This window comes from Ochotona princeps, chromosome 24 (assembly GCF_030435755.1).
Source record: "Ochotona princeps isolate mOchPri1 chromosome 24, mOchPri1.hap1, whole genome shotgun sequence".
In the NCBI taxonomy this organism is placed as follows: Eukaryota; Metazoa; Chordata; class Mammalia; order Lagomorpha; family Ochotonidae; genus Ochotona; species Ochotona princeps.
Genome location: NC_080855.1, coordinates 24247073 through 24271061, shown reverse-complemented (window position 1 = coordinate 24271061; position 23989 = coordinate 24247073). Strand labels below are relative to the sequence as shown.

Genomic DNA, 23989 nt, shown 5'->3' with positions numbered 1-23989 from the left:
GCTGCCTGGCCCCAGGCGTGCCTGTGACGCTGGCAGAGGCTCCTGGCTGCCTTGGGAAGGGGCCAGGCCCAAGTGGCAGCAGCCTAGCCAGAGGATGGCAGGCAGGACCTGTACTTGGCTTCTGGGAGGGGCTTAGGGTCTACCCTTCCCTACACCAACCCATGAAGTCCCTTAGTGGAGGAGGTCCGGACTACCCACAGCCCTGGCACCTCAACCCCAGGCTCAGAGAGGACAAGGCCCCCATCCTGAGAGCCCAGGGCCCCAGCAGCAGCCAGTTCTGCGCTGAACAAGGGCCATCCTCTGCAGAGGGGTTCTCGCCTGGTCCCTCAAGTGTCCTTGATGTCCCTGACATCCCGCAGGGGGGCCTCATCCAGGATGCTGCGCACCTGCTGCAGGCTCTCCGCCTGGCGGATCTGTTCCAGGCGCACCTGTGGGGTCAGCAAACAGAGACGGGAGGCCTTTAGTGTGTGCCTACCCCCCCATGGCAGGGCCCAGGATGGGTGTACCTGGCACCACCTCTGCGGTGGCCACTCCCACTCCCTTGTGCCCTGTGGAACTGGGGTCAGAGAAGCTGAGTAGCCTGGGGTGGCTGCTTCAGGGAGCACAAGCACAGAGCACAGACTCATGCTGGCCTCGGGAGGAGAGAGCCCCCCCAGCATCCAAGTCCCACCCATAGGATGGAGAGGGGACGCGCCACACCTGCAGAGCCTGGGACAGTCGCACGAAATCCCTCTGCACCTGCTCGCTGGTCTCCAGCTCGGCCTGCAGCCGCAGCACCTTGGCCCTCTGTTCTGACAGGTCTGTGAGCTGTGCCTGAAGGAGATGCACCAGGCCAGGGTCCAGCTCAGCCTTGGCCCAGCAGGCCCCTTCTCTACCCCCTCCAACCTGGCCTGGGCAGGAGGGGTGAGGCAGGTCATCTCTTCCCCCCAGCTGACCACCCTGCCCCTCCTCACCTTGCCCTGCTCCTGCTGGACCCGCTCCATCTCCGTCCTCAGGCTGCAGAGGGAGGCTGGGGAGTCAGATGTAGGGCGAGACGTCAGGCCCTCGCCCTCTCGCTGACCCAGGCCCTCCTGGTGCCCCTGTGGCTGGCTGGCACTGGCCCATACTCACCCTCTAATACCTCTGTGGGGAGCAAAGAAAGAGAGGTCAGGGCTTGTCCCGCATGACTTCCTTTGTCCTCACCTGGCCCTGGTGCCACCCGCCACTCCCCTCACCTGTCTCCTCCCGCTGCACCCTCAGCTGCCCCTCGAGGCTGGCCCTGGCCGCCGTCTGCTCCTCCAGCGCCTCCCGCAGTGTCACGATCTCAATGCGCAGGCGCTCAGCCTCGTGCTCCCGGGCCCGCTGCCGGGCCCGCGCCTCCTGACGTGTGTGTTGCACCAACTGCTGCAGCTCCTGGGGGAAGGGGAGGGGGACAGGGACACGAGTCACTTGCTGGGCACAGGGCTGGTGGACAGGAAGACAGGCAGGCAGAAAACAGCAAAGATGGGAAGAAGCCCCAAAATGCCCGCTCTTAGGGACTATGGACAGACATGGCCAATGGCTCAGGGACTCCCAGAGTGGGGAGGGGGGTGGGTCCCATGCACCCCCTGACATAAAGCTCAGACAACCAAGGCAAAGGACCCCATGGCCTGAGTGGTGACCACAACATCAAAATGGTAAAATCAGCCAAGAGCCCAGTGTGGTAGCCTAGCGACCAAAGTCCTTGCCTTGCATTCACTGGGATCCCACATGGGTGCCGGTTCATACCCCAGCTTCTCCACTTCCTATCCAGCTCCCTACTGTGGCATGGAGAGCAGCGGAGGACGGCCCAAAGCCTTGGGACCCTGTGGCCACACGGGAGACCCAGAACAGGCTCCTGGCTTTGGATCGGCTCAGTTCTGGCCATTGCGGCCACTTGGGAAGTAAGCCAGCGGATGAAGATCTTTCTCTCTGTCTCTCTTCTCTGTAAATCTCACTTTCCAACAAAAATAAATAAATATTTAAAAAGCAAGGTCAACTTGCGCTTTGGGTCCACTTTCCCAGGAACTCTGGAGAAAACAGCCCTGCGGGTTTAGGCTGGAGACCTTGGTTGGGGCAGCCTGCCTGGGTGATCCAATCCCTAATCGATCAATGGATTCAGAAGTGCTATCCACGACAGCTCCACGATGACAGGACTCAGGAAGTCAAGGCCCCTCGGGCCATGTGAAAACACACAGTGAGCCAAGAGGCGGCTTCCCAGGGCCCTGGGTGGCCTCACTTACCTGCACCGAGCTGGGCAGCGCCTCCTCCTCACCACCCTCGTCCTGCCCCAGGAGGCCCTGGGGTGCCGCAGGCAGGGGCTGCTCAGCCCGAAGTCCCCGGTTCTCCTCATTCAGCCGCTTGACCTCGTGGCTTAGGCACTTGTGGGAGGAGGCCAGCTCTGCCTGGGTCAGTGGGGGGCCAGACAGGTAACAGAAGCTCATGAGGAGGCCACAGTGTCTTAGACCCCAAGTCCTCCTCAAAGCTGGCAGCCCCAATAGCCCAGCCCGCCTCCTGCCATGTCCTTTGTTGCAGGTCTTTGGCTGCTGGGGCACTCAAGCCACCCCTCCTGTAACTTGGGCTGGCAACCACAACCCACGTCAGCCAGTTCATCCAGCCTAAAGTGGGTGCTGACTGTAAGAACTCGGGGACAACACACTGACATCTGGGTTTTTCGCTGCTCTTTTTTTTAAAGATCAGAAACATCTCACTGGCTTTCATCTCGACTCTTGAATCAAAGAAAGACTCCCAATAAAACTTTTAAATATATCTTGATAATAGGATGCTAGACTCTTTGCCATTGTTTGCACCTACAATGTCAGGATACACTTAAATAGCAGAGTGATGGACTTGTGACTGTTGTTGGAGGACTACACTATTATAATAATATAGAGGAAATCGGGGGGGAGGAGGGGAAATCCCAGAGTCTATGGAGCTGTACCATGAAAGAAAAATCTGCCTGGCACCATGGAGAGTCCACTCTCAGGCGGCCAGGGGCCAGGGGTGGTGCTGGACGGGGCTTCTGCTCTGGCCACAGGCTGGGCTGCCCTAGACCCGTTCCCCACCTGACAGCAGCTGCAGGTGCCTCCCTGGCACAGCTCCCAGCAGGGCTCCCAGGGCCCTGGCCCAGCCCTGCCACTCACCATCTGCATCTGCACCCGCTCCTGGGCCTGGCTCACAGTCTCCTGCAGGGTGCGCAGCAGTTGCTCCGAGTTCTGGACCTGGGCCAAGAGCACCTGCATCTGGGGGTGGACGCAGGGCACAGGTGAGACTGGGGTTGGTGACAGGGACAGTAGGGGCGGTGGGAATGGGGAAGAAGGCGGCCACAGGCCAGGACCCACCTGTTGGGCGCAGTCTTCGTTGCTCCGCCGTAGGCCCTCCTGCAGCTCATCCCGTTCTCGGCGGACGGACTCCAGGTCCTTGTGCAGCTGCCGCCCCTGTCACACACCCAGACCTCAGGGGGTTACCTCCCAGCAGGAGGGGGCTCCCAGATGCTTCTCTTAGGGGATCCCAAACCCAGCCTGGCTCCTGGTCACCACCTTCTCTGGAACAACAGTCCCCAGTGATGGTCAGTTAGCTTCTCCCGTTACTACTGCCCTCCCTCTATCCCCTCCCCAGAGGCCTGAGCAAGCTTTCAAATCCCTGCAGCCAGCAGGTGCCTCTCACTTCTTCGTATAAACAATACAGACTTGGGGCGGATGCCTGGCACCCTTTAACACACTGTAGCCCCCACCACAGGCCAAGCACCAACTCTTTTTTTTTTTCCCATTAAGTTTTACTGGAAAGGCACAGTTAGAGAGAGAAAGAGAGAAGGAAAGAGAGACAGAGCTCTTCCACCCACTGGCTCACTCCCCAAATGGCCACAACAGCCACAGCCGGGCCACTCTGAAGCTGGGAGCCAGTCAGGAGCTCCATCTGGTTTACCCTGTGAATGCAGGGGCCCAAGCACTTGAGCATTCCTCTGCTGCTTTCACAGGAGCATTAGCAGGCATCTGGTTGGGAAGTGGAGCAGCTGGGACACGAAACTGCCCATATGGGATGCTGGTGTGCAGGCAGAAACAGCGCCAGCCCCTGGACTGTTTGATTCAAGATTCCTGCTGGTGCACAGCCTTGCAGGAAGCTGCAGGTGCTAGGGTCCCTGGCCACCTAGACTGAAACCCGGGGTCCTGGTTTCAGTCTGGTCCAGCCCTGGCTGTGACTGGCACTGGGGGTCATCCTGTGAGTAGGAGATCTCTATTTCAAATCAGACCTCCCCTGCCCTGGAGCCCTAAGGCCCTCCCTTTCCCCCCCAACCCTCACCCAGGTCTCCTGGGCCCACCTCTACCCCACAATCTCCCTGGCTGGTGACATCATCGCCCCCATGACATCATCTCCTGTGGTGACCTGAGTCTGGTGAGTTCTTGCAGCATCTTGCTCAGGTTCAGCCTGGGCCCAGTGGGGCAGGGGAAGGGATAGTGCTTGGGGACGCCCAGTGGGGCTGCCCATCCTTCTGCACTCACCTCCGCCTGCAGCTGCTCCCACTGGCTGTCTGGGACGAGCTGGTAACCAGGAGGGGGCAGGTAGATTCCCTCGGGCACCAGGGTGCCCGTGGACACCAGTGACGCCGTTTCCTCCTGCTCTGGGCTCAGGCCCTGATGGCTGCGCGGTGGCGAGCAGCTAGTGCTGGCGCCACTGCCCAGGGCAAATGAGGAGATGGAAGCGCTGTCATCACAATTGTGGGCAAAGGCCTCGGCCGCTGGGCCTGCGTCCCCGCTCAGTTCCTCTGGGGCCTCCAGGGGCGGGGACGGGTCTCGGGACAGGCATGACCGCAGCAGCAGGTCTGCGGAGCCAGGCAGGGGAGGCGGTGGCTGAGGCCGTCTCTAGGGGAGTGAGAGAGGCAGGGAGGGAAGGGTTGGGGTCCCAGGCTCCTGCAGCCATGCCCCCATCTCCACCCGGTCCCACGCCCCTCCCCCACTCCCCATCCCTGCCCCTGGGTCACCCTCACCTGGATTTCCTGAATCAGCTCCTCAGCCCTCAGCAGCTTGGCTTTGAGCTCTGCGATCTCCTGCTCCATGGGCAGCACGATCTCCCGCAGCTTCTCCGAGTCCTCGTGCGCCTGCACGTGGAGGGGACTGGGCAGTGACAGGCTCCCTCCACTCCACATAAACACACCCACACCGCTGGGCCTCTCTGGTCTGTCCAGGGCCACCTCCTCCTTGGCTCATCTCCTAGCAGGTGATATCCACTTATCTGAGAGCACAGACGATTATGCCCCCTACCACCACTGCTGGCCACCAGGAGCCCACAGGACTGGCCCCCAGGGGCACAAGGTAAAAAGGTCAAGATCACAGCTGTCTTTTTTTTTTTTTTTAAAGATTTATCTATTTTTATTGGAAAGGCAGATATACATAGAGGAGGAGAGACACAGAGGAAGAGCTTCCGTCCGATGGCCACAATGGCTGGAGCTGAGACAATCTGAAGCCAGGAGCTTCTTCCGGGTCTCCTGCATGGGTGCAGGATCCCAAGGCTTTGGGCCGTCCTCAATTGCTTTCCCAGGCCACAAGTAGGGAGTTCGATGGGAAGCGGGGCTGCCAGGATTAGAACCAGCACCCATATGGGATCCCAGCATGTTCAAGACAAGGACTTTAGCTGCTACCACTATTGCGCTGGGGCTACAAGCTGTCTTCTTGAACTTTCTGCTCCAACATGTGGTTTATCTCCTTTCAAGAACCCATGCGCCTTAAGTTCTCGAATTCCACCTATCATCCATTGCTCAGCTTCCCTGCAACTAACCATGGGCAGCTGTTACTGCTAAGTGTCCAGCCAATGGGGTGTAAGCCAGCGATGGGCATGTGACTCCCGGGGCCACTGCTTAAAGGAAGAGGGTGTGGTCTTTCTAGACTCTCCCTTCTCCTCTTTCTTGCTGATTGGAGTGTAGCCATGATGGCTGACACCTGACCAGTCCTCTTGGACCAAGAGGCAATTCGCTACCTATGGCAAAACAGCAACGATGGGAAGAGCCTGGGTCCTCTGGGACTGAATGCACGCTGTGTTGGTTGAGAGTGCCTCAAGTCTTTACAACCTCCAACTTGTGGAAGCCATTGCCCATTTGGAGCTTCCCATTACATGCCACAAGCCCAACAGCAGCCTGTACAAACAGGCTGGCCTCCCCACACGCCTCCTAGCAGCCCTCGGCTAGCCATTTCGTTTCCACCTCTCTTGGCACTCGGGATCCTGCTGACCTTGCCCGGCCCACGGCCTGCTGGCGGCTCCAGCTTGGACATCACGCGGGCTCCTCTAACCCTAAGGCAGCCAACCCTGGAGCAGCTTCTGCCACTGCTCCTCCTGCAGTAGGCGCTTGGTCAGCAAGAACAGCCCTGCCAGCTGCCCAACTGTTCAAGGCTGAAATCTGCCAGTCATCCCTGCCTGGCACCGTTGCCCTCCTCCAATGCATGTCCACACTCTCCCTTGGAGTGTTCCAAACCTCCTCAGATAAGCCCTGCTGACCCTACAGGCCTCTGAGGGGAAATGCTAATAAGCACAGCGAGCCCACACACTGGGCACCCAGTGAAACACCTTCCGACCCGACACCTTGACCGCAGAAACCCTGTCCAGCACTTGCCAGCAGGTGGCGGCTGTAGGCCACAGGCCACCCCCAGCCCCAGTGCAGACCCCAACCTTCTCCATCTGCTTCTCCAGCGAATCCAGTGGGTGCGTCCGGGACAGCAGGTGCTTCAGGCGGCTCACCTCCCGCTCCTTCTCCTCGCAGTCCTGCTGCTGCTGCTGCCTCTCCTGCTTTAGCACCGCAATCTGCGCCTCGTAGCTGCTGATGGAGTCTGTCCAGGTGGGGAGGGTGGGAGAGGCAGGGTCAGCGCACTGGTGGCGGTGGTGGCTGTGGGCTTCGATGACTTCCGCCAGGTGAAACCCCACCCGGCCCAGCTTCAGCTACAAAGGGGATTCTGCTGAGTTATGGGGACAGATGAGACCATCACACACATGAAGACTTCAACAACCTGAAGCCAGTGCTGTGGTGTAGCAGGTAAAGCTGACGGCTGTGACCCTGGCATTCCACATAAACATCAGTTCAACTCCCCGCTGCTACATTTATGATCTAATTCCCTGTTATTATATTTGCTCCATGCAAATACATTAAAAAATCTATCTTATTTTTTTACTTGAAAACAGAGTTTTAGGCAAAATAGACAGAGTAAGAGAGATCTTTCATCCACTGATTCACTCTCCAGATAGCTGCAACAGTGAGAGTTAGGTCAATCTGAAGCCAGGAGCCAGGAGTTTCTTCTGGGTCTCCCACATGAGCGCACAGGTCCAAGGACTTGGGCCATCCTCCACTGATTTTCCAGGCCACCAGCAGGGAGCTAGATCAGAAGTGGCGCAGCCTGGACTCAAAACTGTGCCCAAATGGGATGCCAGCACCAAAAGCAGAGGGTTAGCCTGCTATGCCTCATAGCAGTAGCCACTTTTTCTATGACTTCCCCACGGATAAATCGTTCAAGTGATCCCACAACAAATGCTACAGGCCTGGTCTCCATGATCTATTCTTACTAATGCATGCTGATATGGGTGGGTGCTTGGCTTATTGGATATATCTGTGCTTCTTAGCGGAGTACCTGGGTTCGATCCCTGGCTCTGCTCCTAATTCTGGCATTCCTACTCCTGCAAGCCCTGGGAAATACAGGGGATGGCCCAACTACCTGGTTGCCACCCCATGGGAGTCCTGGAGTGGGACGCTGGCTCCTGGCTTTGGTCTCACCCAGCCAGGATTATTGCAGGCATTCAGGGAGTGAGCCAGCCTATAAAATCTCTCTCAAGTCAATTAAAGACAAAACAAGAACGCAGCACATGCCTAGTGACTAAATCCTTGCCTTGCACGCACCGGTGTCCATATAGGCGCCAGTTCATGTTCCAGCTGCTCCACTTCCCATCCAGCTCCCTGCTTGTGGCCTGGGAAAGCAGTCGAGGATGACCCAAAGCCCCGAGATCCTGCACCCGCGTGGGAGACCTGGAGCAAGCTCCTGGCTCCTGGCTTGCTTTAGATCAGCTCAGTTCTGGCCATTGCTGCTATCTGGGGAGTGAACCAGAGGACAGATGTTTCTTTCTCTCTCTCCTTCTGTCTATATATCTGCCCTTCCAATCAAAATCTAAAAATCCTAAAAAAAAAAAAAAAGTACCAACGAAACTGCTTAGCAGATCCTGCAATAGATGCTCAAGCCAGGAATGTGTTGCTATTCACGTCTGTCTTATTGATCCTCATGGTAGAAGAGAAAGGCTCAGCTGCCAGATGGCCTGAGTTCAAAGCTTCTACCACATTCTAGCTGTGTGACCTTGGCCACGTTATTTAATCTCTCTGGCTGCAGGGTTTCCTTGTCAAACAGAGCTGGCCACTAGCACACAGCTTGGCTCCTGGCACACCCGTGCTGAGCCGATGCTGGTCAGCTGCCAGTATTACTGTAGAACACATTTCTGTTTCTCCTTTAGCAACTGTCTGTAAACTTTCACAGAGCGGCTCCTTTTTGCAGAACAAACACTCCATGACAAACAAGTCACGTCAGGATGTGACGACACTGTTGATCAGGTGTGGGGCTACCCAAGCGCTGGGAACCGCAGCCGCCCTGGAGAAGTCTGGAGCCACGGACTGGTGCTCAGAAAGTGCTAAGCTGCCGCTTGGGATGCAGGTCCAGGACCCAGCACCTTCTGCTTCCTGCTAACCCATTCTGCAACACAGCAGATAATGACAGGCCGGCCACACGCACAGGGAACCTTCTGGAGGGCTGGACTTCTGGCTTTGGTGTGGCCCAGTCCCGGCTGCTGGCAGCATTTGGGGAGTGAACCCCAAAGACTCTCTCTGTCTTTCTTTCCTCTTTGCTCTGCTTCTCAAATGAATATATAAGCTTCAAGAGAAGGCGTTGGGCATGATGATAGGGGGATGAGAATCAGAAAATTTACTCTGGGAGCCAGCTGTTAGGGCAGAGCAGGAGATGGGTGAGAGGGTTAATCCAGGAGGGAGGTGACCAGGGCCTCCACAGCAGCGGCAGTGGGCGCTGCACTGCTTTAGCTTACCAGCATCACCCCTCCCTGGAGCGGGGTGGTCATGGGGTCATCCGGAATACACAGGACACAGGGTGGAGGGATGTGGCATGGTGGGGACGGGTGTGTGGGGTGGGCAAGAAGCCAGAGGATGAGGCCAAGACACCTGGCCTAGGGCTCGGTTTGGGGAACTGAGAAGTTTCTTGTCCCACATTCAAGGGTTGATCAGTCATCGGTGAGAGACAAGAAATGATCCAGCAGGGGCTTCGAGCTTAACCAAGCTGTCACTGCCAGTGGCTGCAGGGGGAGGGGAGAACACTCTAGGAAAATTCAAAAGAGGGGGGGCCCCCAGGAGCACCTCACAAGTCTGGCTCGCCTGAGCCCCTCCTCCGCCACCCGTGTGGCACACTGCCCCGGTGTGCCCACCACGGGGACTGTGACGGAGGCATCCGCTCACCTTTCAGAATGGCCTGCAGCGACGCCACCTCCTCTTGGCACTGCCGCTGCACCGCAGCCACGGCTTCAGCCTTCGTGCTCTCGCTCACCTCTGCCACGGCCTTCATGGTCTCCATTTCAGCCAGGGCGCCGGCCAGCTCAGCCCGAAGCCGGCCCAGCTCACCTGAGTCGGTCTCCACCTCCGGCCCGTCCAGGGACTGGGGGTCCAGCGCTGTGGGGGAACGACGATCAGACTCTCTTCCATCCCTGGTGCTCTCCAGGCCACCCGGGAGAACCCCCAAAAGCTGCGGACCCCACACCTTCACGAGGCCCCGCCCCTCACCTGGACCCGCCCCCGGCCCGGCCACCTGGCTGGGCCTAGCGACGCCTTCAGCCCGCCTCCTCCACGCGGCCCTCCTCGGGTCACCCAATCCCCTCGAGGCTCGGACGCCACCCCTCCTACGCCCTCCCTAGGGGTCCACCTCTCACCTGCCTCCGGCGCCACCCCGAGGCGCCAGGCCACGCCCCCTCCGCCGGGAGCCCGGGGCCCCGCCTCCCTGTCCAGGCTCCCTTCTCCACCCCCCACCACCTGCACCGGGCGCTGGTCGAGCCCGGAGCCCCCGCCCCGGCCGCGTGCATGGACGAGCCCTCACGTACCGGCCCCCGGCCGCCGCCGCTGCCGCCCGTCCTCTCCCGCGGCCGCCGGCGCAGCCGCTGCCATCGCCTCGGCGCAAACGGCGGATTCCCGCACTCCTTAGTGATCGACTCCCCGCTTCCGGGTCCGCTCGGCTGTTTCCGGATCCGCTCGGCTGTTTCCGGACCGGCCCCGGGCTCGAGGTCCCTGCAGGAAGCGTGGCGGGGCGGATCGCCGAGCGCCGGCCGAAGATTCCCGAGCGCACGTCCAGGTCCCGCCCTCCTACTTCTGTCCTTCAGAGAGCCCAGAAGTGTTTCTGCAGAGGTAGTAGCTGGCGTCTGGCCGTGACCTTCCAAGTACTGCTCGGATTACACTCCGTCCCGGACGCAGGCCCAGGCGCTCTCCACGCCCCTCCCCGAACCGCCTCCGATCGGCCCCTGTCCTCCCTTGCGCCGCAGCTTGGCTCAGGTTACAAAGCAAGCTGGGGCCCCGGCCCGCCCTGGCCCCTCCCTGGGGCCTGGGCTGGGTCGGCTTCGCTTCTGCGGGCGCCACCGAGTGTCCACGTAGTCGGTCGTCCGCGTCCCAAACTTGCACGTCCCTACCCCCCCCCCCGGACGTGCTGTCAGTCTTAGCTTCCTGCAAATCCCCCTCGTCCCCTCCCAGCGCCTCCCAAATCCCTCCTCTGCTCAGTCCTGGGGTCAAGCCTTCATGACGTGCGCCCCAGTCCTTCAACTCTCAACCAATGCCAACTTGGGGGTCCCCTGCCCCGCAACTATGCTGCGAATTTGTGATTCCTGGCTTCCTGCAAGTTCTGTCAGCTTGCCCTCTGGTGCACAGAATATTTCAGAAGGTGTCCCCTTTCCTGTCTCCAGCTGTAACACTTATTCACTCTCCCAAACGTCCACAAATGGTCTGTGACCTCCTCTGCAAGCCCCAACACACACAATTTAGGCCCCTTTAGCGAATGCTGCTTAAAGCAGTTGGAATAATTTTGTAAAGCAGACATGATGTCTCGTGCCTCTTTAAAAACTCAGTCATGCATTTTGAAAATGGTCCCATCTCCTCCACGAGATTTCTCACAGACAGCAGATGGGCTCCGGAGTGACTGTTGAGCATCAGTAAGAGAAGTAACCATTGAAGCCAGCAAGAACTGCGGCCACAGAGCTGGTAGAGTGGCTCGGCCAGAGTCGCCACGCCACATGGTGTGTGCTGTATTACTGTGTTGCTGCTGGTACTGTGAAATGGTGCAGCAAGCCCTGGCAGCTCCTAGCAAAGGGAGACATGGGCTTCCTGAGGGCACGCTCCACTTTCCTTGCTTGAATCTCAGGGAGGGCTTCCTGGAAGCCTCTGTTTGTTTTAATCATCTCTTAATTGCATTTAAAAAATACTTATTTGAAAGCACATTGGCTCAACTGGCTAATCTCTCACCTCCAAGTGCCAGCATCCCATATGGGCACCTCTTCCCATCCCGCTCTCTGCTTGTGGCCTGGGAAAGCAGTAGAGGATTGCCCAAGTCCTTGAGACCCTGTACATGTATGGGAGATCTGAAAGAAGCTCCTGGCTCCTGGCTTTAGACCAACTCTGGTCATAGCAGAGAATGGAAGATTCTCTCAGTAGGAGGGAGAGACCTTTGGTCGGCTGGGTCACTCCCCAGATGTCTGCAAACATGGGGCTAGGCCAAGGCCAGGAGCCAGGAATACCATCAGGGTCTCTCACCTGGGTGGCAGGGTCCCAGCTACTATGCCATCCCCTGTCTCCCAGGTGCCTTAGCACGACACATGATTGATGCAGGTGTTCCAGGTGCTGGCTTGTCCCACTGTGCCGCCATACCTACCCATACAATCTCTGGTGCATTCATCCATAACAGCTTCTTATTTTCTGAATTAAGCCTGACTGAGTTTCTGGGGGAAAGTGGGAAATGAAGACTAGACATAAGGTTCCAGTCACACCAAGGAGACCCCACTAGTTGCCACCAGGCTTGGATTTCATCCCGTATGCCGTGGGAGCCACAGAAGGCTGCTAAGCAGGAGACAGCACATGACTCATAAAAATGACTGTCAGGCCCGGCATGGTAGGCTAGTAGCTAACATCCTCACCTTGCATGTACTGGGATCCCATATGGGTGCTAGTTCATATCCTGGCTGTTCTACTTCCCATCTAGCTCCCTGCTTGTGGCCTGGGAAAGCAGTGGAGGATAGGCCAAAGCTTTGGGACCCTGTACCTGCGTGGGAGACCTGGCAGAAGCTCCTGGCTGCTGGCTTCAGATGGTTCAGTTCCAGCCATTGCAGACTCTTGGGGAGTAAATCAGCGGACAGAAGATCTTTCTTTCTGTATCTCCATTTCTCTGTATATCTGACTTTCCAATAGAAATAAATAAATTTTTTAAAAAAATAAATGACTCTTTTTTCAAAAGAAAATTCTTTTTTTTTAATTAAAGAGCTTCCATCTGCTGGTTCATTCCCTAAAGCCTGGAGCTGAGCTGACCAGCAGGTCGGAGCCTGGAGTTTTCTCAGGGTCTCCCACACAGCTGCAGGACCCATGGCTTTGGGATGTTCTCGACTGCTTTGCCCGACCACCAGCAGCAAGTTGTCTCAGAAGTGGAACAGCCAGGACATGAACTGGTGCCCACATGGGATGCCAGTACTCATGTGTAGAGGATTAACCTGTTGAACCACCATACCAGCCCCAGAGAGGTTTTATGTTTTTTAAGATTTATTTATTTTTCTTGGAAAGTCAGATTTACAGAGAGAAGGAGAAACAGAGAGGGAAGGATCTTCCGTCTGCTAGTTCACTTCCCAAGTCGCCGCAATGGCCAGAACTGACGTGATCCAAAGCCAGGAATCAGGAACCCCCTGAGTGTCTCCCACACAGGTGCAGGGTCCCAAGACACTGGGCTGTCCTTACTGCTTTCGCAGGCCACAAGCAGGGAGCTAGAAGGGAAGTGCAACAGAGGATATGAACTGGCGCCCATATGGGATACCAGCGCATGTAAGACAAGGACTTTACCCACCAGGCCAGGCCCAAGATGTGTTATGGATAAGCAGAAAGTAGGCAGGAAGCAAAAGATGTGGTGGACAAGGAACACTTTACAGAGACTATGGAGTTGGTTATGAATGAAAAGGACAAGTCCAAAGAAAGAAAATCTATTTTAGAAAAAGTTTTAGGATACTAAACTGGCATTAAGGATGGATCCAGAACTTGAACGCAAAACCAAATGGAGAATGCTGACATTCAAGATGGTGTCTTAACCGCTGTGCCAGTGGGATGAGGAATAGCACCCACAGGGGATGCCTGGCACTTGCAGGCACTGGTTCTCGTCCCAGCCACTCTGCTTCCCATCCAGCTCCCTGCCTGTGCCTCGGGAAAGCAGTAGAGGATGGTCCGAAGCCTTGGGACCCTGCCTTCATGTGGGAGACCTGGAAGAGGCTCCTGGCTTCAGTTTGGCTCATTTGGGGAGTGAATCAGTAGATGGGAGATTCTCTCCTCTCTGTGATTCTGCCTTTAAAATAAAAATAAGTGCATCTTAAAAAAAAATGGAGGTGGGGGTGGTTCAAAGCCTTGGGACCCTGCACCTACAGGGGAGACCTGGAAGAAGTTCCTGGCTTCAGATTGGCTCAGTTCCAACCGTTGTGCCTACTTGGGGAGTGAATCAACGGACAGAAGATCTTCCTCTCTGTCTCTTCTCCTCTCTGTATATCTGACTTTGCAATAAAAATTTTTTTTAAATTTTTTTTTTTTAAAGCAACAGCATCTAGCTTAGCAGGCAGCTAAGAATACTGACAAACATTCATTTGAGATTGGGAGAAAGTGTGAGAGAAAATAAAACAAGGATCTGAGAACAAAAAGAGTGTCTTGGTGGCAGGGGAATGGGTTCAGGGCAGGCTTCTCCACCGGAGAGAACATTCCAGACAAAACCAGAGAACAGGAGAATCAGTCATGCGAAAAGCAGCAAGTTTGGGCTTGGCACAATGGCCTAGTGGTTAAAGTCCTCGCCTTGAAAAAGCCGGGATCCCATATGGGCACCAGTTCTAATCCCAGCAGCTCCACTTCCCATCTAGCTCCCTGCTTGTGGCCTGGGAAAGCAGTCGAGGATGGCCCAAAGCCTTGGGACCCTGCACCCGCGTGGGAGACCCGGAAGAGGTTCCTGGCTCCTGGCTGCGGATCGGCACAGCACCGGCAGTTGCAGCTGCTTGGGGAGTGAATCATTGGACGGAAGATCTTCCTCTCTGTCTCTCCTCCTCTCTATATATCTGACTTGGTAACTTGGTAATAAAAATAAATACATCTTTTTTTTTTTTAAGATTTTATTATTATTATTGGAAAGCCGGATATACACAGAGGAGGAGAGACAGAGAGGAAGATCTTCCATCCGATGTTTTTACTCCCCAAGTGAGCTGCAACTGGCCGGTGCGCCGATCCAATGCCGGGAACCAGGAACCTCTTCCGGGTCTCCCACGTGGGTGCAGGGTCCCAAAGGTTTGGGCCATCCTCAACTGCTTTCCCAGGCCACAAGCAGGGAGCTGGATGGGAAGTGGAGCTGCTGGGATTAGAACCGGCGCCCATATGGGATCCCGGGGCTTTCAAGGCGAGGACTTTAGCCGCTAGGCCACGCCGCCGGGCCCAATAAATACATCTTTAAAAAAACAAGAAATGAAATAAGTAATGCTCAAGTCAAGATCTTGGGCCACACTTTAAAAAAAAAAGCAGCAAGTTCAAAGGGCCTGGGGTAGCAGGTCGGGGTACTGGAGGAATGAGCAAGAAAGCATAAGCAAAGGCACAATGACTCGGGTCTTTGTGGGCTATGGTTAGGAATTTTCATCTTATTATTAAGTTTTTGAAATATTCATTTTTGTGAAAGATTTATTTTATTTGTATCGTAAAGTCAGATGCACAGAGAGGAGGAGAGACAGAGAGGAACATCTTCCGTTCAAATATTCACTCCTCAAATAACCACAACGGCCAGTACTGCGCCGATTCAAAGCCAGGATCCAGGAACTTCCTCCAGGTCTCTCACACGATGCAGGGTCCCAAGGCTTTGGGCCGTCCTCGACTGCTTTCCCAGGCCACCAGCAGGGAGCTGGATGGAAGCAGGGCTGTTGGGATTAGAACCGGTGCCCATATGGGATCCTGGTGTTTTCAAGGTGAGGATTTTAGCCACTAGGCCATTGTGCTGGTCCCAAAAATCTGTTCATTTTCATTGAAAAGTCAGATTTGCAGAGAGAAGGAGACAAAGATCTTCCATCTGCTGATTCACTCCCTAAGTGGCCACAAAGGCCAGAGCTGAGTCGATCTGAAGCCAGGAGCATCTTCCGACTGTCCCACACTAGTACAGGGTCCCAAGGCTTAGAGCTGTCCTCTACTGCTTTCCCAGGCCACAAGCAGGGAGCTGGAAGGGAAGTGGAGTAGCTGGGACATGTACTGGCACCCATATGGGATGCTGGTGCTTGAAGGTGGAGGCTTCATATTGAACCATGGCTCCAGCCCAGGGAATTTTCCTTTTAGTTGGATGCGAAGCCTCTGGAAGGTTCTCAAGTGAGGCGCTGAGAAGCTCTAGCAGGAACTGAGCTGGGAAACTAGTGAAGAGGCTTGAGGGAGGATGTGGAGCTCAAGGCCACTGGGGGTCCTGTTACTGTCATCATGGTTTCCCCAGTGCCTCACTCTTTCCCTTCCCAGCACCCGCCTCACCTCAACTCAGCCAAAGGGAAGTGGGGCCCTGCCACCTGTAGGGTCCCCTGGGGTTTGCCTAGAGCAAACAGGAAGCCACCGCACAGTGAGCCCGGCCAGCCAGGGAATCCACAACTGCGAAAGCATGTCTCCTGGGTCCCTGGATCCTTTCCCTGAAAGCCCACAGCAAAGCAAAATGCAGACCTCAGGGGTGGGGCGGGGTGGAGTGGGGTGAGGTGGGGAGTCAGACCTCCTGGACGCTGTCACCAGCTCTGTGTGTGACTTCTCGAAGCCTCCAGCCCTCCATTTTAAAAACAGATTTATTTATTTGAAAGGCAAAGGTACAGAGAAGGAGAGAAGAGAAAGAGATCTGCTATCCACTTGTTCTCTCCCCAGATGACTGCAACATCCAGCACTGGGCCAGGCCGAAGCCAGGAGCCAGGAGCTTCCTCTAGGTCTCCCATATGGGTGCAGGAACCCAAACACTTGTGCCATCCTCCACTGCCTTCCCAGGCACATCAGCAGGGATCAGAAGTAGAACATCTGGGACATGAACTGGTGGCCCTATGGGTTGCTGGCATTGCAGGTGACCGTTTTTACCCAGTTTACCACATTGCTGCTCCATTTCCCCATTTCTAAAAAGGCTCCTTCCGGAACTATAGCAGGGGCTTCCTGGGGGTGGGGGTGGGGGGACGGAAAGGGGAGGGCAGAGCTGCTAAGAAAAGGGTGGTGAGGGCCTGGCAGCGTGGCCTAGCAGCTAAAGTCCTCGCCTTGAACGCCCCGGGATCCCATATAGGCGCCGGTTCTAATCCCGGCAGCTCCACTTCCCATCTAGCTCCCTGCTAGGGCTTTGGGACCCTGCACCCACGTGGGAGACCTGGAAGAGGTTCCTGGTTCCAAGCATCGGATCGGCGCGCACCGGCCTGTTGCGGCTCACTTGGGGAGTGAATCATTGGACGGAAGATCTTCCTCTCTGTCTCTCCTCCTCTGTGTATATCTGGCTGTAATAAAATGAATAAATCTTAAAGAAAAAGAAAAGGGTGGTGAGGCAAGCTTTTCTCAGGATGAAGTCGTGTGACCCCGGCCGCTCCCAGGCTGCTGCCAGCCTCCTCCGACCTTCTGTGTGTTGGTGGCGTTATCCCCAGAACAAGCGCTCATCACTTCCGGTTCAGGGAGAAGGAAAGTTACCTGAGGTTTTGAACCCAGGCTGTCCTGCATTGAGCTCTTTACTATGAACTGATTAACTGAAGGCCTACTGTGTGCTAAGCACTGGGCTAGGAATACTGGACATATATTGTCCTCTTTCGATCTTCATAAATCATATTTAAAATAAAAAAATATATATTTCTGGGATCCATGCAATAGCTCAACTAATTCTTTGCCTGCAAGCACCAGCATCCCATATGAGCGCCAGTCCATGTCCCAGTGGCTCCAGTTCCAATCCAGTTCCCTCCTTGTGGCCTGGGAAAGCAGTAGAGGATGGTTCAAGTGCTTGGGACCCTGCATCTGCATGGGAGACCAGGAAGACTCTCCTGATGTTGGACTGGCTCAGCTCTGGCCAGTGCAGCCATTTGGGGAGTGAACCAGCGGGTGGAAGATCTTTCCCTCCCTGTCTCTCCTTCTCTCTATAAATCTGTCTTTCCAATAAGAAAAAAGTCTCTAAAAATTTTTTTCTATTTTATTTGAAATGAGAGAGAGAGAGAGATTATCCCTCTGTTGGACTACTCTCCAAATACTCATAAATAACATCTAGGACTGGGATGAGTTGATGCCAGACACAAAGAATTCCACCTGAGTCTCCCACATGGCTGCCTCCTAGGGTGTGCATTCGCAGGAAGCTGGATCAGAGGCAGAGCAAGGATTCCAACCTAATATGGATACGGGCATCCCAGGTAGTTATCCAACCACTGCCCCCAAATGGCTGCCCCTGTGGTGTTTTTCTTGGAGCTTTGACTTACTGAGCCACAAGGTGCAGGTAGGAGATTCCAGCTCAGGTCTGCCACATCCCAGAGTTGAGGGAGATGGGTGTATGGGGGTAGGAGGATCAATGAAGCAATGACTCAGATGCCTCAGTGGGGAGCAGGAGGAGTGGGAAAAAAGGAAATTGAAGCCATTCATTCACTGAGTAGTTCTCAGGATAGTCTGAGAACAATGCAGGTGCACCACCGTAGGGCTGGTGCACAGGGCGGTGAACAAAACTACTGCTGTCCTCCCCCGGGGACTCACACCCTAGTGAGGTAAATAGAAGTGAACAAACGCATACACACGATTGGTGCTCAGGGTGCTGAGCATGGGGGATGAAAATAAGACAAGAGGAAACAAGCCGTATAGGTCGAGAGCCGGGCTTGGGAGCCGGGAGCCTGAGGCGTGACCGCCCCTTCCTCTCAGAGAGGACTGCCTACTCGCCCCCACAGATGTCCATGGTTCAGTGCCCCCCAAGCCCCAGCCTACCCCAGCATCCCCTGCGCGCTGAAGCTGGGTGCCCCGGGGAGCCTGGCCACCATGCCACCTCCTCTCCTCCTCTCCTTCGTCCTCTTCCTCACCCCGATGGGAGTCAGACCTCTGGAACCAGTGATGGTGGAGGTGGAAGGTAGGTGGAAGGGACGGAGGGGGGGGGGGCAGCTGGGACTGGAAGCCTGGGTTTCGGGCTGGGTGCCCTCCATAGGGTAACCTGCCTTCTGTGAGCTTCTATTACATAATTCAAGGGATGATTTGGAAGGATGGAGGGGAAGGTTTAGCTATTCCTGGTTCTCACCAGCAGGGTGGGGTGGGGAGGAAGACTAGGTCTCTCTCTCTCTCTTTCTCTTTCTCTCTCTCTTTCTCTCTTTAGAGGGAAGTGACCTCATGCTGCCGTGCCTCTTGAACCTCTCAGATAGTTCCCCTGACACACTGACCTGGTATCGGGAGTCAAACTCCTTTTTAGAGCTGAGCCCAGGGACCCCAGGCCAGGCCTTCTATGTGGGGCCTATGGGCATCCTACTCCTCCTCTTCAATGTCTCCGAGCACATGGGGGGCTTCTACTTCTGCCAGATGCCATCTGCCCCCTGGCAACCTGGCTGGACAGTCACCGTGAACGGCAGTGGTGAGCACTGGGCTGGGCTGGATACTGGAGGGAGGGGCTGAAGGGCCAGCAAGGAGGAGCTGGTATTAGGGTTGCCTTCCGGGGTCCTGTGGCTTCACCAAAGGAGCCCTGTGGGCTCTCTCTCTCCCCTGTCCCCTACCTCTTGGTTTCCTTTGGTCCCTTGGTCTCTGTACCTGGGTGGGGGTCTCTCCCCAGGGGAGCTGTTCCGGTGGAATGCTTCAGACGTAGGCAGCCCAGGCTGTGGCTTAAGGAACAACTTGCCAGAGATTGTGCATGTGTGGGACAAAGATGAAGGCAAAGCCAAGCAATGGGACATGATGTCTGCTTGCACTCCCCTGAGGGACAGTCTAAATGACAGTCTCAGCCAAGGTAAGGGGAAGTGTCCTGGGGAGATGCCAGGAAACATGGGAGAGAGGTGTGGGGAGTATTCCTTACCTAGGGGGCCAGGGACTGGAAATCGGAAGGAGGTGAGGGAACAAGACCCCCTCCAACCACCCCCAAGATTGGGCTTTTCTCCTCTCATCTCTCCCTGCCCCAGACCTCACCGTGACACGCGGCTCCACACTCTGGCTGTCCTGTGGGGTGGCCCCTGTCCCCATGACCACAGGCTCCATCTTCTGGAGCCACACGCGTCCTGAGCCCAGCGGCATCCTATTGTCTAACCTCACCCTGAAGGCCAAGTCCCCAGTAAGAGAGATGTGGGTTGCGGAGCATCTTCTGGTGCTGTCACGGGTAACAGCCCACCATGCTGGGAATTACCACTGCGAACGGGGAAACCGGAGCATCTATCTCACAGTCACGGTGCAGCCAGGTAGGGTGCTGCTGGCAGGGAGGGGCCTCTTCCCCAACCCTGAGCCTTAACTCCACTCGTCCCTTGCTTCCCAGAAGTTACCGCCCTTTCCCCTCCATCATCTGAAGGGGCATCTTCCTCCCCCGACCCTGCACTGTGGGAGCCCCAGGCTCTTCTCTCTCTTACCTGTCTACACACTCTTCCCATGGGACCTCCTTGACTTCTCGGAGTTGCCACTCCAGGCTCTGGAGCCCCTGAACCTAACTACCTTCTATTACTGTCATTCATTGTCCCACGGGCACTGCAGACTCAACATATGCAAAATCAGGCTTATCGTCATGCCCAGCTAGAACCTTCTGGTGGCCTCCCCTAAGGAAAGGACACCACTGCCTGGCCACAGGCCCAGACCAGAAACCTGGGCCTTCTTCCATCTCCTCACCCCATCCTTCAAGTTGACCACAGGGTTCTGGCCATCTTGTTTTTGTTGTCCACAACCCTCAAGGTCAGCCTCAATTTTCACTCCAAACTTGACCCTGGGTAAATCCCAGCTTAGTCTTACAAACTCAACTCTGTCCTCCATTTTGGCCATGACCATCCTCAGATGTGGCTAAGAAATGGATCCCATGGCTGGTCTTGGTCCCGATGGGGCAGGGTTCCGTTAAAGCAAGAGACATCAGAGAACTCTCTCCTCAGAGCTTAGGACTTGAAGTCTGGGTCTTGCACTGACAACTCCTACCCTGGAGTTCTGGTCCTTGAAGGAGTTGGGGTTGGGAAGTGAGATGCCAGGCTCCTCTCAAAGTCCCTCCTCCCCAGCACTATGGCATTGGTTGCAAAAGAAAAATGGCTGGATGGTCCCAGTGGTGACTCTGCTGTATCTTATCTTCTGTCTGATCTGCTTGGTGAGCTTTCTTCATCTGCGAAGAGGTGAGTCACTGCCCAGAGCCAGATTGCAAAGCTCCCACAGCCCTCATCCACAGACCCCGGAATCCTGTGGGCTCCTTCCTTCACCGCCTCCTCACACCCACCTCGAACTCCTCAAGCCCATGGAAACGTGAATTCATCTCCTTCATGGCTCCCCAAAAGACCTCCCCAGCAGCCCCCGAATTCTGCCCGCCCCCTCAGCCCAGCAGCCCCTCCTCTGACCATGCTCCTTCACTCCTCCCCAGCCTTGATCCTGAGAAGGAAAAGAAAGAGAATGACTGATCCCACCAGGAGGTAATAATAGGCCAATGCGGGAAGGGGGGCACCCAGCCTCCCCGTCGCCCCGCCCTTGCGCACCATGTGTTGCTGCCTCCGGCGGGTCCCTGTTCCATTTCTACACGTTGCCCAATCTCTAGCTGAGCTCCCAAGCTGGGCAGATCTCCTAGACGTGATCTCCCGAGGCTGTCCCAGGAGCGAATCCCAAGGGTCGTTGTTTTTAACCTCGGAAGAACTGGGCTGTGGTTCTCAAGTCAGCTAGTCCCTCCCAGTCCTGATCCCACAGTGCGCCTCTCCTTCTGCCAGGTTTTTCAAAGTGACGCCACCCCAAGGAAACGGGGCCCAGAATCAGTATGGGAACGTGCTGTCCCTCCCCACGCCCACCTCTGGCACTGGTAAGAGGCACCGACCCCCCACCTGCCCCTCCAGCCTGTAGTTCCACCGCTGCCAGAGGTAGAGCTCCGCCCCATTGTCTTCATATCTTCAATCCCTGGGCTTTGACCCCTTTCCAGGCTCAGAGCTCTGTCCTTGGGGCGCGTAGATCCCGCCCAGTACCCACTCCCCAGAACTAGAGGCTCCATTCCTAGATGGAGAACCCCTGGTTCTAGTGCAGGTGCACAGACCCCGAGTCCCGATCTCCTGACACCACCTTGCCACGCCCCTCTCTCCAGGGCGCACCCAGCGCAGGGCGGCAAACCTGGGGGGCGCCGCCTCATCCTACGGAAACCGGCTGAACGACGAGGTCGGAGCCGCCGCGGGGTCCTGGAGCCTGCCGAGAGCCAGTAAATAAATGAGGGGTGTTCGGAGCGGCCTGGGGCTTGGAGGAGAAGGGAGCCCTGACGCGAGGTCCCCACCCCTCTCCCTAATATCCCAGGCCCAGAAGAGGAGGAAGGCGAAGCTTACGAGGAGCCAGACAGTGAGGGGAACTCCGAGTTCTACGAGAACGACTCTGGCCCCGCGCAGGACCAGCTCTCCCAAGGTAAGCTGCCCTCCTCCCACTCCCAGTCTCGCACCGCACCGCCCCCCCAGCCGTGGGCTGAATACACATGCTGGACACCCCTCCTTCCCCACCAGACGGCAGCGGCTATGAGAACCCTGAGGAAGGGTCCGTGGGTCCGGAAGACGACGACTCCTTCTCCAATGGTAATTGCGGATCCTGGTGGGGTGTCCAAGCAGGATCCCTGCCTTCCACGGTTTGCAGCCATCCCCCACCCCCCACGGCTGCTGGGGCAGGAGTGGTAACCAGCATTCCTCCCTCGTGTCACAGCTGAGTCCTATGAAAATGAAGATGAGGAGCTGGCCCAGCCGGTCACCAGGACAGTAGGTGTGTGCGAGAGGCCACCTTGGCTGGGACAGGGCTGGTTACCGGTCAGCAGACATGTGCGTGTCAGCAGGCATGGTGTCCCTCCTCTCTCTCTTCCAGACTTCCTGAGCCCCCACAGTTCTGCCTGGGACCCCAGCCGGGAAGCCATCTCTCTGGGTGAGAACTCTCTGCCTTGCCCAGCCTGGGTGCTGTTGGCCTCAGCCTGTCTCCTCTCCCCCAATCCTGAGCCTCGGGACTTGGACCAGCCCTAACTGAATACCAACAATACTATTCTATGTTGGACTTGATCTTTGCCTCAGCCTAGCTCCACACGCAGACTTCCATTCTGAGCCCAGCTCTCCATAGCTGCCCTTACAATCCTTTCATTCCCTCCAGTTCTGTTCTTGACCGAACCCCTGGTTAACTCAGACCCCTCGGCTAACCATGGCCCCAGCTGGAGGCTGACATTATCACCCCTTGTAATAGACAAGGGTCAAGCCTTCCACCTTCCCCTGCACCCCCTCAAACACCACGCCCCCGGCCTGGCTGCTGGCCTCCAGTTCTGCATCTTCCTCCCAAGCAGGGTCCCAGTCCTATGAGGATATGCGAGGAATTCTGTATGCGGCTCCCCAACTCCGCACCTCACGGCCTGGCCCTTCTCATGAGGAAGGTGGGTATTTCTGCGGCTGCCACCTGCAGAGTCCCCCTCCTCCTCCGTCCCAGCTACTGGCCATCCTCCTTGCTTTTTTCTTCTTCCTCATCCTCTCCAGATGCAGACTCTTATGAGAACATGGATAATCCTGATGGACCAGAACCAGCATTGTGGGGAGCAGGGGGGACCTGGAGTACCAGGTGACCCCCACACACACACAGGGACTCAGGTGAGGGGGGGAATCTACCTACCCCTGGAGGAGAGGGGCTTAGATGGGGAGAGCAGTGGAGGCACGGCTGGCTGCCAGGGAGAGAGGGGATGGGCTGTGGGGAGGAGGCGAGAGGCTGGGCTGGGGGGAGGAGGAGGACCCCTGGGCCCTTTCTCATGACCATTTCTTCTGCATAGCCTGGACCTCCTCAGAGCCCCTGAGATCCAGCCCTGGGGATGGGCAGCAGCTGGCGTCAGCCTGTGGAGCAGCGTGGCTCAGCACTTGTATATGGGTGTGTGTGAATACGTGTGTGCGTGTGTGTGTGTGTGCGCGTGTGTGTAAAACCCCTTCCCTTTTTGCTTTCCCCAAATAAACTCAGTGAGCTCTTCCAAGCCCGTGGAGTCGTGCCCTTGAGGGGAAGGGGGAGAGGGAGGGACGCTGAGGACAGCTGCACCCCTGGTGGCCTAGACTCCCTGCGGAGAAAGAGGGGGACCTGCAGTCTTCCCTTCTCTGGCCCTCACCCCGCCCCAGGCCTTCCAGCAGCTGCAAGCCCACCTGCTCCCTTGGCAGTTGACTGCCCAGTATCCGGGGAAGAAGAGACAGTCCCAGAGGTGGCTCTCATCCGGCACCACTCCTGGGTCTTTCATTATTGAAGGTCTCCTGTATTCTTGGTAATGTTTATATATATTATTTCTTTGCATTTTTCTGGCAAGACAGAGAGAGCTTGAGTGCTTCCGTCCACGGGTTCACCCCCAAGATGTCCTTGTTAGTTGAGGGACTGGGCCAGCCCCGGGAACTGAATCCGGGCCTTGTGGTGGGTGTGGCAGGGACCCCAGTATTAGAGCCACCCCTGGCTGCCTCCCACGGTGTGCATGTGCAGGGAGCTGTGATCAGAAGCTGGGTAGCAGCTCGAACCCAGGGGCTCCAGGGAGCGTGCCGTGCTAAATGCTGGTCCCTTGGGTTATGCTGCCTGTGGCAGTCCCCCCAGCTTCCTGCTGTCCCC

The 23989-nt window shown here is 56.4% G+C and overlaps 2 protein-coding genes across 5 annotated transcripts; one reads left to right on the top strand and one right to left on the bottom strand.

Annotated features, from left to right (window-relative positions):
* Nucleotides 1–94: 94 nt before the first annotated feature.
* On the bottom strand, nucleotides 95–10286 carry RABEP2 (rabaptin, RAB GTPase binding effector protein 2). The gene is made up of 13 exons (XM_004586843.2): nucleotides 10114–10286; nucleotides 9479–9688; nucleotides 6655–6812; nucleotides 4982–5092; nucleotides 4497–4856; nucleotides 3339–3434; nucleotides 3141–3239; nucleotides 2241–2402; nucleotides 1215–1392; nucleotides 1111–1122; nucleotides 954–1009; nucleotides 700–813; nucleotides 95–428 (listed from the first exon to the last, which is right to left on the bottom strand). The coding sequence occupies exons 1-13, from the start codon at nucleotides 10175–10177 to the stop codon at nucleotides 327–329; spliced, it is 1722 nt and encodes a 573-aa protein (XP_004586900.2). The 5' UTR covers nucleotides 10178–10286; the 3' UTR covers nucleotides 95–326.
* Nucleotides 10287–18173: 7887 nt separating this feature from the next.
* On the top strand, nucleotides 18174–22988 carry CD19 (CD19 molecule). Of its 4 annotated transcripts, none has more exons than XM_058680945.1 (14): nucleotides 18174–18344; nucleotides 18585–18836; nucleotides 19032–19205; nucleotides 19375–19647; nucleotides 20440–20550; nucleotides 20793–20841; nucleotides 21130–21218; nucleotides 21495–21605; nucleotides 21698–21802; nucleotides 21898–21966; nucleotides 22091–22147; nucleotides 22247–22303; nucleotides 22707–22796; nucleotides 22897–22988. In XM_058680945.1, the coding sequence occupies exons 1-14, from the start codon at nucleotides 18257–18259 to the stop codon at nucleotides 22980–22982; spliced, it is 1611 nt and encodes a 536-aa protein (XP_058536928.1). In that variant the 5' UTR covers nucleotides 18174–18256; the 3' UTR covers nucleotides 22983–22988. The 4 variants fall into 4 exon arrangements, with proteins under 4 accessions (XP_058536928.1, XP_058536929.1, XP_036348802.2 ...); XM_004587123.2 differs by having other exon boundaries at nucleotides 18177–18344; nucleotides 22710–22796; XM_058680946.1 differs by lacking the exon at nucleotides 18585–18836 and having other exon boundaries at nucleotides 18175–18344.
* Nucleotides 22989–23989: the final 1001 nt, after the last annotated feature.

Excerpts from the sequence above, each read along its gene's own strand:
- RABEP2 (XM_004586843.2), bottom strand. The coding sequence starts at position 10,177 with ATGGCAGCGGCTGCGCCGGCGGCCGCGGGAGAGGACGGGCGGCAGCGG. Across the intron at positions 4,857-4,981 it reads AGCTGATTCAGGAAATCCAG|AGACGGCCTCAGCCACCGCC; the intron begins GTGAGGGTGACC and ends TCACTCCCCTAG. Across the intron at positions 3,240-3,338 it reads ACGAAGACTGCGCCCAACAG|ATGCAGGTGCTCTTGGCCCA; the intron begins GTGGGTCCTGGC and ends GTCCACCCCCAG.
- CD19 (XM_058680945.1), top strand. The coding sequence starts at position 18,257 with ATGCCACCTCCTCTCCTCCTCTCCTTCGTCCTCTTCCTCACCCCGATG. Across the intron at positions 20,842-21,129 it reads ATGACTGATCCCACCAGGAG|GTTTTTCAAAGTGACGCCAC; the intron begins GTAATAATAGGC and ends TCCTTCTGCCAG. Across the intron at positions 21,219-21,494 it reads CACGCCCACCTCTGGCACTG|GGCGCACCCAGCGCAGGGCG; the intron begins GTAAGAGGCACC and ends CCCTCTCTCCAG.